Below are 15,941 nucleotides of genomic sequence, written 5' to 3'. Positions count from 1 at the left end.
CATCAGAAACATCTAAAGCCATTACATTTTCTGGAATTTTCCAAGCTGTTTAAAGGCACAGTCAACTTAGTGTATGTAAACTTCTGACCCACTGGAATTGTGATACAATGAATTATAAGTGAAATAATCTGTCTGTAAACAATGGTTGGAAAAATTACTTGTGTCATTCACAAAGTAGATGTGCTAACCAACTTGCCCAAAATATAGTTTATTAAACAAGAAATTTGTGGAGTGGTTGAAAAATGAGTTTTAAATGACTCCAACCTAAGTGTATGTAAACTTCCGACTTCAACTGTACATATTACCTTAATTACCTCAACTAACCTTGGGTTGTGCAGTGGCGGAGATCTTTGTGGGCTACACTCGGCCTTGTCTCAGGATGGTAAGTTGGTGATTGAAGATATCCCTCTAGTGGTGTGGGGGCTGTGCTTTGGCAAAGTGGGTGGGGTTATATCCTGGGTGGTTGGCCCTGTCCGGGGGTATCATCGGATGGGGCCACAGTGTCTCCTGACCCCTCCTGTCTCAGCCTCCAGTATTTAGGCTGCAGTAGATTGTGTGTCGGGGGTCAGTCTGTTATATCTGGAGTACTTCTCCTGTCTTATCCGGTGTCCTGTGTGAATTTAAGTAGGCTCTCTCTCGGAGGACCTGAGCCCTAGGACCATGCCTCAGGACTACCCGGCAGGATGACTCCTTGCTGTCCCCAGTCCACCTGGCTGTGCTGCTGCTCCAGTTTCAACTGTTCTGCCTGCGGCTATGGAACCCTGACCTGTTCACCAGTCGTGCTACCTGTCCCAGACCTGCTGTTTTCAACTCTCTAGAGACAGCAGTAGCGGTAGAGTTACACTCAATGATCGGCTATGAAAAGCCAAATGAAAAGCCCTCAACTACTGTGATTATTATTATTTGACCATGCTGGTCATTTATGAACATTTTAACATCTTGGCCATGTTCTGTTATAATCTCCACCCGACACAGCCAGAAGAGGACTGGCCACCACTTATAGCCTGGTTCCTCTCTAGGTTTCTTCCTAGGTTTTGGCCACCGTTCTTCGACACTTGCATTGCTTGCTGTTTGGGGTTTTAGGCTGGGTTTCTGTACATCACTTTGAGATATCAGCTGATGTAAGAATGGCTAAAAAAATAAATTTGATTTGATTTAACCTGTGCCCCCGTACCGGTACCCCCTGTATATAGCCTCGCTACTGTCATTTTATTGTTGCTCCTTAATTATTTTTTATATTTTTTATTTCAGTTTATTTTAGTAAATACTTTAACACTTTTTGGCTTAGAGCTTGTAAGTAAACATTTCACTGAAAGGCTTGCTGACACCTGCTGTATCCGGCGCATGTGACATTTTATTTGTATCAAGATTGGTCCACCACCCAAAGGACATCCAGCCAACTTGACAACTGTGGGAAGCATTGAGTCAACATGGGCCAGCCAGCATCCATGTGGAATGCTTTTACAAGGTAAAATGTAGGTGTCAGAGTCCATCCCCTTACAAATTGAGGCTGTTCTGAAGGAAAATGGGGGGGGGGGACTCAATATTAGGAAGTATACTTAGTGTATGTATCTCTGCTGAAAATAGCACATAAGTGTTTTCAAATCACCCAAATAGGGGTTTTCTGCCAGTGGAAACACACTCTTTCACTCTGTGCATTACCGTTGGTGTGGCACCAGGATGTTGTTGATGCCCCCCAGTTTGACGTTGATCTTGAGGCAGAGGTTGGAGAGGGTCTGAGGGGATGTCTTTACCACGTTCTTCACCTGGACACACTGAGTGGCCATGCCCAGGAGGGTGTCTCCAACCCGCTTCACCTCAGCTGTGGGAAAGAGGGAACCATTTTTACATTACATTTACATTGTACATTACATTTACATTGTACATTGTATTTACATTGTACATTACATTGTACATGGCACATACAGTACCAGTCAAAAGTTTGAAAACACATACTCATTCAAGGGTTTTTCTTTATTTGTACTATTTTCTACATTGTAGAATAATAGTGAAGACATGAAAACTATGAAATAACACATATGGAATCATGTAGTAACCAAAAAAAAACAGTGTTAAACAAATCAACATACATTTTTATTTGAGATTCTTCAAAGAAGCCACCCTTTGCCTTGATAACAGCTTTGCACAATCTTGGCATTCTCTCAACCAGCTTTTCCAACAGTCTTGAAGGAGTTCCCACATCGGCTGAGCACTTATTGGCTGCTTTTCCTCCACTCTGCAGTCCAACTCATCCTGAACCATCTCAATTGGGTTGAGGTCGGATGATTGTGGAGGCCAGGTCATTTGATGCAGCACTCCATCACTCTCCTTGGTAAAATAGCCCTTACACAGCCTGGAGGTGTGTTTAAGGTCATTGTCCTGTTGAAAAACCAATTATATTCCCACTAAGCGCAAGCCAGATGGGATGGCGTATCACTGCCGAATGCTGTGATGGTTAAGTGTGCCTTGAATTCTAAATAAATCAAGGACAGTGTCACCAGTAAAGCAACCCCACACCATCACACCTCCTCCTCCATGCGTCACGGTGGGAACCACACATACAGAGATCATCCGTTCACCTACTCTGCATCTCACAAAGACACGGTGTTTGGAACCAAAAATCTCAAATTTGGACTCATCAGACCAAAGGACAGATTTCCACCAGTCTACTCCACCTTTGCTCGTGTTTCTTGGTCCAAACAAGTGTCTTCTTCTTACCGGTGTACGTTAGTAGTGGTTTCTTTGCAGCAATTTGACAATGAACGCCTGATTCACACAGTTTCCTCTGAACAGTTGATGTTGAGATGTGTCTGTTACTTGAACTCTGTGAAGCAATTATTTGGGCTGCAATCTGAGGTGCAGTTAACTCTAATGAACTTATCGTCTGTGGCAGAGGTAACTCTGGGTCTTTCATGTGGCGGTCCTCATGAGAGCCAGATTCATCATAGCGCTTGATGGTTTTTGCAACTGCACTTGAAGAAACTTTCAAAGTTCTTGAAATTTTCCAGATTGACTATCCTTCATGTCTTAAAGTAATGATGGACTGTCGTTTCTCTTTGCTTATTTGAGCTATTCTTGCCATAATATGGACTTGGTTTTTTACCAAATAGGGCTATCTTCTGTATACCACCCCTACCTTTTCACAACACAACTGATTGGCGCAAATGCATTAAGGAAAGAAATTCCACAAATGAACTTAAGGCACTCCTGTTAATTCAAATGCACTCCAGGTGACTACCTAATGAAGCTGGTTGAGAGAATGCCAAGAGTGTGCAAAGCTATCATTAAGGCAAAGGGTGAAGAATCTAAAATATTACATATATTTCGATTTAACACGTTTTTGGTTACTACATGATTTCATGTGTTAGTTAATTCATAGTTTTGATGTCTTCACTATTATTCTACAATATAAAAATAGTCTAAATAAACAAACACCCTGGTGTGTACAACATTTGGACTGGTACTGTATATACTCAGGCTATGGAAATCACATACAAATAAATAGTATGTGAATAGAGTTTTTAGAAAATAAAAGTAAAAAAACAAATTCATCAAATGTAAAACAAAATTAAACCGTGTCTAGTCTGTACCATAGACTGGGGTCTTTCCAGGTAGGATGACGATGATGAGCTGCAGGCCAGCGTAGGTGTTCTTCAGGTGCCTGAACATGGGCTCTACGCTGTCTGATCCCTGAGCGTACTTACAGAAACATGGCTGGCCCTGGATGGGCATCCCAGCATCCTTAGAGATCTTACGCAGCTGGTCAGTAAAACCTCTGTAGAGATGTAGGGAAAGAGAGCGAGAGGATGAGAAAAAGAGCAAGAATGAGAAAGAGGGAGGATGAGGAGACCCAAAGAGACAGTTACAGAGACGTACAGTACCAGTCAAAAGTTTAGACACCTACTCATTCAAGGGTTTTTCTTTATTTTTACTATTTCTGACATAGAATAATAGTGAAGACATCAAAACTATGAAATAACACATATGGAATTATGCAGTAACCAAATATATTTATATTTTAGATATCCAAAGTAGCCACCCTTTGCCTTGATGACAGCTTTGCACACTCTTGGCATTCTCTCAACCAGCTTCATGAGGTAATCACCTTCTTAAGTTAATTTGTGGAATTTATTTCCTTCTTAATGCTTTGAGCCAATAAGTTGTGCTGTGACAAGGTAAGGGGGTATACAGAAGATAGCCCTATTTGGTAAAATACCAAGTATTATTATTAAGGCAAGAACAGCTCAAATAAGCAAAGAAAAACGACAGTCCATCATTACTTTACATTCCAAGAACTTTGAAATTGCAGTTGCAAAAACCATCAAGCGCTATGACGAATCTGGCTCTCATGAGGACCGCCACATGAAAGACCCAGAGTTCCTCTGCCGCAGACGATAAGTTCATTAGAGTTAACTGCACCTCAGATTGCAGCCCAAATAAATGTTTCACAGCGTTCAAGTAACAGACACATCTCAACATCAACTGTTCAGAGGAAACTGAGTGAATCAGGCATTCATGGTCAAATTGCTGCCAAGAAACCACTACTAACGGACACCGATAAGAAGAAGAGACTTGCTTGGGCCAAGAAACACGAGCAAAGGACATAGACTGGTGGAAATCTGTCCTTTGGTCTGATGAGTCCAAATGTGTGATTTTTGGTTCCAACTGCCGTGTCTTTGTGAGATGTAGAGTAGGTGAACGGATGATCTCTGTATGTGTGGTTCCCACCGTGAAGTATGGAGGTGGTGGTGTGATGGTGCTTTGCTTAACCAGCATGGCTACCACAGCATTTTGCAGCGATATGCCGTCCCATCTGGTTTGCGCTTAGTGGGACTATCATTTGCTTTTCAACAGGACAATGACCCAAAACACACCTCCAGGCTGTGTAAGGGCTATTTGACCAAGGAGAGTAATGGAGTGCTGCATCAGATGACCTGGCCTCCACAATCACCCGACCTCAACCCAATTGAGATAGTTTGGGATGAGTTGGACTGCAGAGTGAAGGATAAGCAGCCAACAAGCTCAGCACATTTTTATTTGACCTTTATTTAACTAGGCAAGTCAGTTAAGAACAAATTCTTATTTACAATGACAGCCTACTGGGGAACAGTGGGTTAACTGCCTTGGGGGCAGAACGACAGATTTTTACCTTGTCAGCTCGGGGATTCGATCTTGCAACCTTCCGCACTAACCACTAGGCTACCCTGCCACCCCATATATGTGGGAACTCCTTCAAGACTGTTGGAAAAGCATTCCTCACGAAGCTGGATGAGAGAATGCCAAGAGTGTGCAAAGCTGTTATCAAGGCAAAGGGTGGCTACATTGAAGAATCTAAAATATATTTTTATTTAACACTTTTTTGGTTAATACATGATTCCTTATGTGTTACTGCATAGTTTGTCTTCACTATTATTCTACAATGTTGAAAATAGTAAAAAAAAAAAAAAAAAACCTTTGAATGAGTAGGTGTGTCCAAACTTTTGACTGGTACTGTTAGTGTTGCAGACACCAACCAAAAGAAACTAAGAAATGTGATAACATAATAGATATGCTAATAATGCTATTTTTTAGTTGATTATAATGTTATTGCATTGGGTTGAGTATTTATCTGTTGAAAAAGAGACCTGTGTGTGTGTTTATGATGTATGTTTGTATAAGACAGACAGCACTCACTTGAGGATCTCCTCACGACACTGCCTCTGTGTGGCAAAGCAAGCGATGGCCCACATCTTGATCTCCACCCCAGTGTGGAACTGTTTGCCCCTCATGTCCCACACGCCGTGGCTGGGCGTGGCCACCGTGCGGTTCTGCAATGACACCGCAGGGTTCATCTGCTGGGACTGCCACCCACACACACACATACGTAAATACAGACAGTACAGACATAGACAGAGAGGTGGAGAGACCAATTGGTTCTAAAAGATTGAGAAAATGTTGTTTGTATTTTCTTCGAAATGGTCATTTAATGAATCTAAAAACATTGTCATGCCATTTGTCACAGCCTTCACACAAGTAAAGTAGTAATCATTATTTTCAGAGAAAAAAAACAGAGGTGGGTGAAAGAGAGAGGGTGGTAGAGATTGACAATTGGCGGCAGGTCGCCTAGCAGTTAAGAGCGTTGGACCAGTAACCGAAAGGTTGCTGGTTCGAATCCCCGAGCTGACTAGGTGAAAAATCTTTCTATGTCCTCTTGAGCAAGACACTTAACCCTAATTTCTCCTGTAAGTTGCTCTGGGTAAGAGCGTCTGCTAAATGACGTAAATGTCAAAAGTGACTAAATGAAAGAGCCAGGGGCAAGAAAGAGAAAGACGGGGAAGCTAAATTACAGAGACATGCGGATTAAGGATGATTTAAAGGGTAGGTACCATGAAGTGTTCCAAGCTTGCCCTGCCGCCGTACTGCAGCCCGGGGGCCGGCAGCACACGGCCCGTCACCTGAGCCATCTCGTCACGCACGCGGAACTGAAACTCCTGGACGAACGGGTCCGCCTCATAGTTCGCACTCCGCACCTGGATACAGAGTTGGAGTGAATGAGAGAAGAGGAGGATAGAGGGGTAGGACGGAGGGAGGGGTAGTAGCAAAACAGGAAATTATTAGTTTGGAGATGATAACTTAAGCAGGTGCATCACATTGGTGGTGGCTGAGACGAGTTTCCCCCTTACTACAGTATGTAAGTAATTTGAGTATCTGGAAAAGTGCTATATCAATTAGTAAGATGAATTATAAAGACATGTCACTCAGTAGTCGTAACACCTCGCAGTCATTCAAGGGCGCTATAGATAGTACTCACCAGCCTGCTGATCTCCTCCTGTCTGTCTGGGGCAGAGCGGGCCGTGGCTTTGATCATGGTGGACGTCTGGTTATCAGTGAGTTTTTTAATACAGCGCTGGCCAGCTACTATGTTGCACACCTGCAAGGAGACACATAGGAATGTCAGTTAAAGTAACTTAATACAGTAGAGAGAGCAGAACTGGTACAGTTTTATGCTTAGGGCCCTGAGTTGATCCTGACCACATGAAAGACAATAACTCAGGTCTCTACTTATGCTGACTAAGATCACAGCTGCTGAGCGCAAACTCCCATAAACAAAGCAATAATGCACATAATCAAAGAGGTTGATAATTGGTCAAAAGTACAAAGAGCCAGTAGTACTCACCTCCAGGGGCAGGTAGGTGTGTTTCTGCTCCTGGCCCACCTGTAGGCAGGGGAGGTGGGGGTACTTCAGCTGCAGGCTGTACTTCTCTCTGAAGTACTGGGCCACCGTGCGCTCCACTGTCTGACCATTCTCCAGCTGCAGGGGGAACCTGGGGGTTCGGGGAAGAGGGACATGGAGTTGATGTTTTTGTGACTTTGTGCTCATCTAGTTCTCATGTTTAACTCTTTGGGGTGGCTTCCTGGACACAGATTGCTTTTTATTCCAGGAATAAACTTCATCACAATGGAGAATGTGTCAGAGTTAAACTACACATATCCCCCGTCTCTCTATGTAGGTACTCACGTCTGGTGGCTGGCAGGACGACGAGTCACGTTACACACTCTGTACTTCCTCCGCATCGTTCCGCAGTGGGTCACTTCCACCTTCAGACCTGGACACAACAAAGGAAGGAGGGGAATGTGTGAGAGGAACTATCCAACTATAATTATATAGTTTGAGGGGCTTCCAATGCAAACACATTTTCATGTGGTGTGTACAATTTGGTAAAACAATTACCAATATCCCTACAACCAAAACAAAGTCAGAATGACAAAAACATTAGCCCTGGAGTTCAACAGTGATGCAAGGAGTCTAGCAGTATTAGCACTCCCGAGCCTGGGGTAGTGGTGACGTCACTCTGCATACCTTTGATCTCTTTGGTGAACTTGACCCTGTGGGAGTCGGTGAGGGGCCGTGGCTGCTCGTCTATGTTGTGGATGTCCAGGACCTCGCACATGAACTGGATCACCGGCTGGGCCTTGTAGAACGCCGTGGCTGATACTATAGATGAGAAGTGGTCAAATGAAAATAAGTTACTTCAATGCGGAAGGATCCAAGTTATGATAGTCTACAACCAAACCCAAAGAGTAAGAGTTAGATTAGGTTCCTTCGAAATCAGGGACTTCAATGTAGCTAAGGAACCCAATTCTGATAGCTTTACAACCAAAGAAAAAATGAGGGATAGGCTGAATTCTATTCCAATTGGACTAATCAAAGACATAAGTAAACACGATGCAACTCAGACACTTCCACGCTGCCTCCGTGCTGTTTGATGCTACTTGGCAGGAGCCAAACACTTTTAATAACTATTAAATCAAACTCTGTATTTAACAAATTTACCAACGTCTTAGTTTTGTCCTCACTAAACGTTTTTTCAACCAAGTATTCCCCGGACACTTTCTGGACATGGATCTGTAGGACCTCCACCATCCGAAAAAGCTGAGTAAAATTATGACTTCGAATTGCATTCGCTATAGACCTACTCATAATATGCAGGAGAACTATCGCCTTATGGTGAGGATAGCCAAGTTGCGAGACGCAATCGTTAGGCAAGGGCAATTCTGTGCCACCAGTAAGTACAGGTAGTAGTGTGAAATCCCCCCCACAGTTCCCGCAGCAGGGCATTTTTTCCACAGCTTCTGGAAATAAATGCTGCCGGCAGTCTTAACCAGTGTCGCTCATTCAGTCAACAGTGACTTTCAACCGGTTTTCCCCACTAAGCAGCGAGTCGGAGTCAGAGCCCGAGCATTCTCAGGTCAGTCCTCCACCCGTTTACGGGGTCTGAGCGGCCGAAGCCTCCCACCATTAGCTCTGACAAATTTAAAACCCTAGTCATTTCCAGCTTAGTGGAGTCTGCCCATAGCACAGCCATTGTAGTCAGCTCAGTTTTCCCCATCAAGACAGTGTATGTCTCTCCCCTCCTGGAGGATCTGAGCCATAGGACCATGCCTCAGGACTACCTAGCCTGATGACTCTTGGCTGTTGCCGTCCCCAGTCCACCTGGTCGTGCTGCTAATAGTTTCTGCTGTTCTGCCTGCGGCTATGGAACCCTGGCCTGTTGTCCTGCTGTCTTAACCTCTGAATGTTCAGCTTTGAAAAGCCAACTGACATTTACTCCTGCGCTTCTGACCAGTTGCACCCTCTACAACCACTGTGATTATTATTTGACCCTGCTAGCCATCTATGAACATCTTGAAGAACGATCTGGACTTAATGGCCATGTACTCCTATAATATCCACCTCTCACAGCCTGGTTCCCCTCTAGGTTTCTGCCTAGGTTCCTGCCTTTCTAGGGTGTTTTTCCTAGCCACCGTGCTTCTACATCTGCAATTCTTGCTCTCTGGGGTTTTAGATTTGGTTTCTGAATAAGCACTTTGTGACAACTGCTGATGTAAAAAGGGCTTTAGAAATACATTTGATTGATTGAGACCTCACAGACTGAGTGAGACGCTACACAGCTACTACATCATCATCATCATCCAGACAACATGGAAGGAAACAAGTCCCTGCCAACAGTAAAGAATATATTTTTTAATCATTGTCCATGTTCTTCACAGTCAAGGGCCCTCACCGTCAATGTTGAGCATCATCTTCCACATGGCGGGCCGCACCGACTGGTGGAAGCCGAACCACACCTCCCTACCCCCGCCCAGGGGGTGGTCGTAACCCTCTGGGGCGGAGAAGAAGGAGCGCCCCACTGGGGTGTACCTGGGGAGAAGAAAGAGGGTCACCTTTCACAGACAGAAAATGAATTGAATTACTCTATTAATCATGTTTTGTTCAAGATCTAGCTTCATTGGGTTATACATCTTCTTTGAAATAATATATTCTATAGATATATAATACACTGCTCAAAAAAATAAAGGGAACACTAAAATAACATCCTAGATCTGAATGAATTAAATATTCTTTTATTAACTACTTTTTTCTTTACATAGTTGAATGTGCTGACAACAAAATCACACAAAAATGATCAATGGAAATCAAATGTATTGACCCATGGAGGTCTGGATTTGGAGTCACACTCAAAATTAAAGTGGAAAACCACACTACAGGCTGATCCAACTTTGATGTAATGTCCTTAAAACAAGTCAAATGAGGCTCAGTAATGTGTGTGGCCTCCACGTGCCTGTATGACCTCCCTACAACGCCTGGGCATGCTCCTGATGAGGTAGCGGATGGTGTCCTGAGGGATCTCCTCCCAGACCTGGACTAAAGCATCCGCCAACTCCTGGAAAGTCTGTGGTGCAACGTGGCGTTGGTGGATGGAGCGAGACATGATGTCCCAGATGTGCTCAATTGGATTCAGGTCTGGGGAACAGGCGGGCCAATCCATTGCATCAATGCCTTCCTCTTGCAGGAACTGCTGACACACTCCAGCCACATCAGGTCTAGCATTGTCTTGCATTAGGAGGAACCCAGGGCCAACCCCACCAGCATATGATCTCACAAGGGGTCTGAGGATCTCATCTCGGTACCTGATGGCAATCAGGCTACCTCTGGCGAGCACATGGAGGGCTGTGCGGCCCCCCAAAGAAATGCCACCCCACACCATGACTGACCCACCGCCAAACCGGTCATGCTGGAGGATGTTGCAGGCAGCAGAACATTCTCCACGGCGTCTCCAGACTCTGTCATGTCTGTCACATGTTCTCAGTGTGAACCTGCTTTCATCTGTGAAGAGCACAGGGCGCCAGTGGCGAATTTGCCAATCTTGGTGTTCTCTGGCAAATGCCAAACGTCCTGCACGGTGTTGGGCTGTAAGCACAACCCCCACCTGTGGACGTCGGGCCCTCATACCACCTTCATGGAGTCTGTTTCTGACCGTTTGAGCAGACACATGCACATTTGTGGCCTGCTGGAGGTCATTTTGCAGGGCTCTGGCAGTGCTCCTCCTGCTCCTCCTTGCATAAAGGCGGAGGTAGCGGTCCTGCTGCTGGGTTGTTGCCCTCCTACGGCCGCCTCCACGTCTCCTGATGTACTGGCCTGTCTCCTGGTAGCGCCTCCATGCTCTGGACACTACGCTGACAGACACAGCAAACCTTCTTGCCACAGCTCGCATTGATGTGCCATCCTGGATGAGCTGCACTACCTGAGCCACTTGTGTGGGTTGTAGACTCCGTCTCATGCTACTACTAGAGTGAAAGCACCGCCAGCATTCAAAAGTGACCAAAACATCAGCCAGGAAGCATAGGAACTGAGAAGTGGTCTGTGGTCCCCACCTGCACAACCACTTCTTTATTGGGGGTGTCTTGCTAGATACCTATAATTTCCACCTGTTGTCTATTCCATTTGCTCAACAGCATGTGAAATTTATTGTCAATCAGTGTTGCTTCCTAAGTGGACAGTTTGATTTCACAGAAGTGTGATTGACTTGGAGTTACATTGTGTTGTTTAAGTGTTCCCTTTATTTTTTTGAGCAGTGTATATACATTGTAGACTACTAGTATATTCAGGACTATAAGGGTATATAAATTAGAGGTGGACCGATTATGATTTTTCAACGCCGATACCGGTACCGATTATTGGAGGACCAAAAAAAGCCGATACCAATTAAGCGGCCAATTATTTTTTTTATTTGTAATAATGACAATTACAACACTACTGAATGAACACTTATTTTAACTTAATATAATACATCAATAAAATAAATTTAGCCTCAAATAAATAATTAAATATGTTCAATTTGGTTTAAATAATGCAAAAACAAAGTGTTGGAGAAGAAGGTAAAGTGCAATATGTGCCATGTAAGAAAGCTAACGTTTAAGTTCCTTGCTCAGAACACGAGAACATATGAAAGCTGGTGGTTCTTTTTAACATGAGTCTTCAATATTCCCAGGTAAGAAGTTTTAAATTGTAGTTATTATAGGAATTATAGGACTATTTCTCTCTATACGATTTGTATTTCATATACCTTTGACTATTGGATGTTCTTATAGGCACTTTAGTATTGCCAGTGTAACAGTATAGCTTCCATCCCTCTCCTCGCCGCTACCTGGGCTCGAACCAGGAACACATCGACAACAGCCACCCTCGAAGCAAAGTTACCCATGCAGAGCAAGGGGAACAACTACTCAAAGTCTCAGAGCGAGTGACGTTTGAAACACTATTAGCGCGCACCCCGCTAACTAGCTAGCCATTTCACATTGGTTACACCAGCCTAATCTCAGGAGTTGATAGGCTTGAAGTCAAACAGCGCACTGCTTGAAGCATTGCGAAGCGCTGCAGGCAAATGCACGAAAGTGCTGTTTGAATGAATGCTTACAAGCCTGCTGGTGCCTACCATCGCTCAGTCAGACTGCTCTATCAAATCATAGACTTAATTATAACATAATAACACACAGAAATACGAACCTTAGGTCATTAATATGGTCGAATCCGGAAACTATCATTTCGAAAACAAAACGTTTATTCTTTCAGTGAAATACGAAACCGTTCCGTATTTTATCTAATGGATGGCATCCCTAAGTCTAAATAGTGCTGTTACATTGCACAACCTTCAATGTTATGTCATAATTACGTAAAATTCTGGCAAATTAGTTCGCAATGAGCCAGGCGGCCCAAATTGTTCCCCGCCTCTGCGTGCAATGAACGCAAGAGAAATGACACAATTTCACCTGGTTAATATTGCCTGCAAACCTTTCTTTTAGCTAAATATGCAGGTTTAAAAATATATACTTCTGTGTATTGATTTTAAGAAAGGCATTTATGTTTATGGTTAGGTACACGTTGGAGCAATGACAGTCCTTTTTCGCAATTGCGCACCGCATTGATTATATGCAACACAGGACACGCTAGATGAACTAGTATGAACTAGATGAACTAGTAATATCATCAACCATGTGTAGTTATAACTAGTGATTATGATTGTTTTTTATAAGATATGTTTAATGCTAGCTAGCAACTTACCTTGGCTTCTTACTGCATTCGTGTAACAGGCAGGTTCCTCGTGAGGCAGGTGGTTAGAGCATTGGACTAGTTAAAAGTAAGGTTGCAAGATTGAATCCCTGAGCTGACAAGGTAAAATTCTGTCGTTCTGCCCCTAAAAAAGGCAGTTATTAACCCACCGTTCCTAGGCCGTCATTGAAAATAAGAATGTGTTCTTAACTGACTTGGCTTGTTAAATAAAGTTGTACATTATTTTTTATTTATTTAAATAGGCAAAATCGGCGTGCAAAAATACCGATTTCCGATTGTTAGGAAAACTTGAAATCGTCCCTAATTAATCGGCCATTCCGATTAATCGGTCGACCTCTAATATAAATACATATATACTCTTAAACTGCACACCAAACAGAATAGCTTGTTCCACATCAAATTTTTCTTTTTTAACAGCATAGAGCTTTTTTATAGCAGTTCTACAGTACGTGGACACCCCTTGGCCCTCAGACCATAGATAAATCTGTATGCCAGTGCTGTCCACTAGGGCGGCAGCAGTCACTCACTTCATGGAAGGCAGGTGTCGCAGCACCACATCCACTGCGTGTACAGGGTTGGTGCTGATGGGCTTGTCCAGCTCCAAGGGCTCAGGCATGGAGCGCCCCATCAGGACCTCGTGCAGCAGGTGCCAGCTGACTAGCGACACAAACTTGATGGACACTTTGAAGGGGCGATCCTTACCCCCCTCCCCTGGCAGGGTGACATCCAGATCCACCTGAGGAGAATATATATGGGAGCTCAAGCAACTCAATGTATCACTAGCACACCCATCTGACATTCAACATTGTAAATTACACTAGAAATGTTATCATGTGTATCTTCTGTGCGCGCGCAACTCACCCCCGCTGTGGCGACTGGTAGGGGGTTGGCTGTGTAGAGGCTCCTCTTCCCATCGTAGACTGGCCTTCGGTCCCCAAAGATGGTCACCTTGAAGTGCTTCACCATGGAGTCCACCACCTCCCTATAGGGGCACCAGAGAGACAAATATATCAACTCTCCAACACTGCTCCATAACCCTGGTCTTTTAAGTGGGTAAAGTGATGCAGAGTACAGTTCATCACAAGAAAGATCTGCAGCCAGTTTGTGTGGGTTTGAGAATATTGACGCTGACTGACGGACAGCTGTTTACCTGTTGACGCGACGTGGGCACTTCTCGGGCTTGATGTCTACTTCATAGAGGTAGACGTCCATCTTGGGGATATCCACCTGGAAGCAGTTGGCCAGCAGCTTGATAGGCTTCCCCATGGTGCCAAAGCCAGGCCTCCGTGGCACTGAGAACAGGGCCTGGGCCCCAACATCTCCTAGAGGGAGAGAGAGAGGGTGCCAGTACTCAATATAAAAACACTTATGAAAGAGGTTGTGGGGGAGGAGAAGGAAAGAAAGGGACCAAGAGAGAGTGAGTGTGACGAAGTGAGAACAAGAGCAAACTGTAGATAGGAAGTAGTAGATAATGTGGCGAAAGGCAGTTATAAAAAAGGCTGTGAGGGTATTGTGGGATCCCACTTAAGGTGGTGATGAAATAGGAGTCATGAGTAGCCTAGTTTTTTTTTTCCTCCCCAGAGCTATTGCCACTAAAGGCCAGAGTTTTATGGTAAATGTCACCACGTTAAGGCATTGAATTATCCTAACTGACAAACACAAGCTTTGGAGAGTAGGGGTGTGCCAGCCACACTATGCCAATTCTACCAAAGCACTTTCATTGACAGCCTTGTCGGAAACTACTCCGCTAATCATGACATCACAAAACCACACACTACCCACACTCAGATGAGCCGTAAACGACCTACTCCGACACCCACACAGAAGACATGACATCCACTCATATAGTGTCATGAGTCATCTCTCAGAAAACATCCAATCAAAATCATGTGGAAAGAAGAATATAATAAACCATATTTTTGACCTATGAGTTAAATAGGATGTGTTCTTCACATATTGTAGACCTTAAATGTAGAATTACATGTAGAACATTTATTATAGGATCTCTATGACCTCAAATTGAAAAAAAAAGATGACTAGGTCTAAAGGGGAAACTGAAAATGTGAGGCTGTCCTGGTTCATAGCACTGTGTCAGGGTCAGAGAAGGACCCTGCAGTAAAGTGCTCCGGGATAAAGTGTCCCCTAGGTACAGATCTAGGATACCACTGTCGGATAAGACATCTACTTTGTGCATGACAATACATTTTTCCAACAGTTGATTGCAGACAGATTATATCACTTATAACTCACTGTATCAAAATTCCAGTGGGTCATTAAGTTAAGTTGACTGTGCCTTTAAACAGTTTGGAAAATTCCAGAAAATTATGTCATGGCTTTAAAAGGTTCTGATAGGCTAATTGACATAATTTGAGTCAATTGGAGGTGTACCTGTGGATGTATTTCAAGGTCTACCTTCAAACTCAGTGCCTCTTTGCTTGACATCATGGGAAAACCGAAAGAAATCAGCCAAGATCTCAGAAAAATAATTGTAGACCTCCACAGGTCTGTTTCATCCTTGGGAGCAATTTCCAAACACCTGAAGGTACCACGTTTATTTGTACAAACAATAGTACGCAAGTATAAACACCATGGGACCATGCAGCCGTCATACCGCACAGGAATTAGACGCGTTCTGTCTCCTAGAAATGAATGTACTTTGGTGCGAAAAGTGCAAATCAATCCCAGAACAACAGCAAAGGACCTTGTGAAGATGCTGGAGGAAACGGGTACAAAGGTATCTATATCCACAGTAAAAACAAGTCCTTTATCGACATAACCTGAGATGCCACTCAGCAAGGAAGAAGCCACTGCTCCAAAACCGCCATGAAAAAGCCAGACTACGGTTTACAACTGCACATGGGGACAAAGATCGTACTTTTGGGAGAAATGGCCTCTGGTCTGATGAAACAAAAATAGAACCGTTTGGCCATAACGACCATCGTTGTGTTTGGAGGAAAAAGGGGGGGGCTTGTAAGCCGAAGAACACCATTCCAACCGTGAAGCCCGCATCATGTTGTGGGGATGCTTTGCTGCAGGAGGGACTGGTGCA

At 44.0% G+C, this 15,941-nt stretch overlaps 1 protein-coding gene across 2 annotated transcripts in view; it reads right to left on the bottom strand.

Annotated features, from left to right (window-relative positions):
• LOC115131810 (protein argonaute-3-like) overlaps positions 1-15,941 on the bottom strand; it is a 37,576-nt gene that overhangs the window by 9,672 nt on the left and 11,963 nt on the right. The window contains exons 2-13 of one of the 2 annotated variants that reach the window (XM_029663817.2): positions 14,043-14,214; positions 13,754-13,874; positions 13,420-13,628; positions 9,546-9,682; positions 7,841-7,975; positions 7,499-7,586; positions 7,157-7,304; positions 6,791-6,910; positions 6,366-6,509; positions 5,674-5,840; positions 3,591-3,775; positions 1,663-1,822 (exon numbers count right to left, since the gene is read on the bottom strand). In XM_029663817.2, the coding sequence (XP_029519677.1) occupies positions 1,663-1,822; positions 3,591-3,775; positions 5,674-5,840; positions 6,366-6,509; positions 6,791-6,910; positions 7,157-7,304; positions 7,499-7,586; positions 7,841-7,975; positions 9,546-9,682; positions 13,420-13,628; positions 13,754-13,874; positions 14,043-14,214 (1,786 nt within the window). The remainder of the gene's footprint in view (positions 1-1,662; positions 1,823-3,590; positions 3,776-5,673; positions 5,841-6,365; positions 6,510-6,790; positions 6,911-7,156; positions 7,305-7,498; positions 7,587-7,840; positions 7,976-9,545; positions 9,683-13,419; positions 13,629-13,753; positions 13,875-14,042; positions 14,215-15,941) is intronic. The other variant, XM_029663818.2, reaches the window with a different exon arrangement.

This window comes from Oncorhynchus nerka, linkage group LG7 (assembly GCF_034236695.1).
Source record: "Oncorhynchus nerka isolate Pitt River linkage group LG7, Oner_Uvic_2.0, whole genome shotgun sequence".
NCBI lineage: Eukaryota > Metazoa > Chordata > Actinopteri > Salmoniformes > Salmonidae > Oncorhynchus > Oncorhynchus nerka.
Note: the sequence above shows the minus strand (reverse complement) of the source record. Positions and strands in the feature narration are given on the sequence as shown.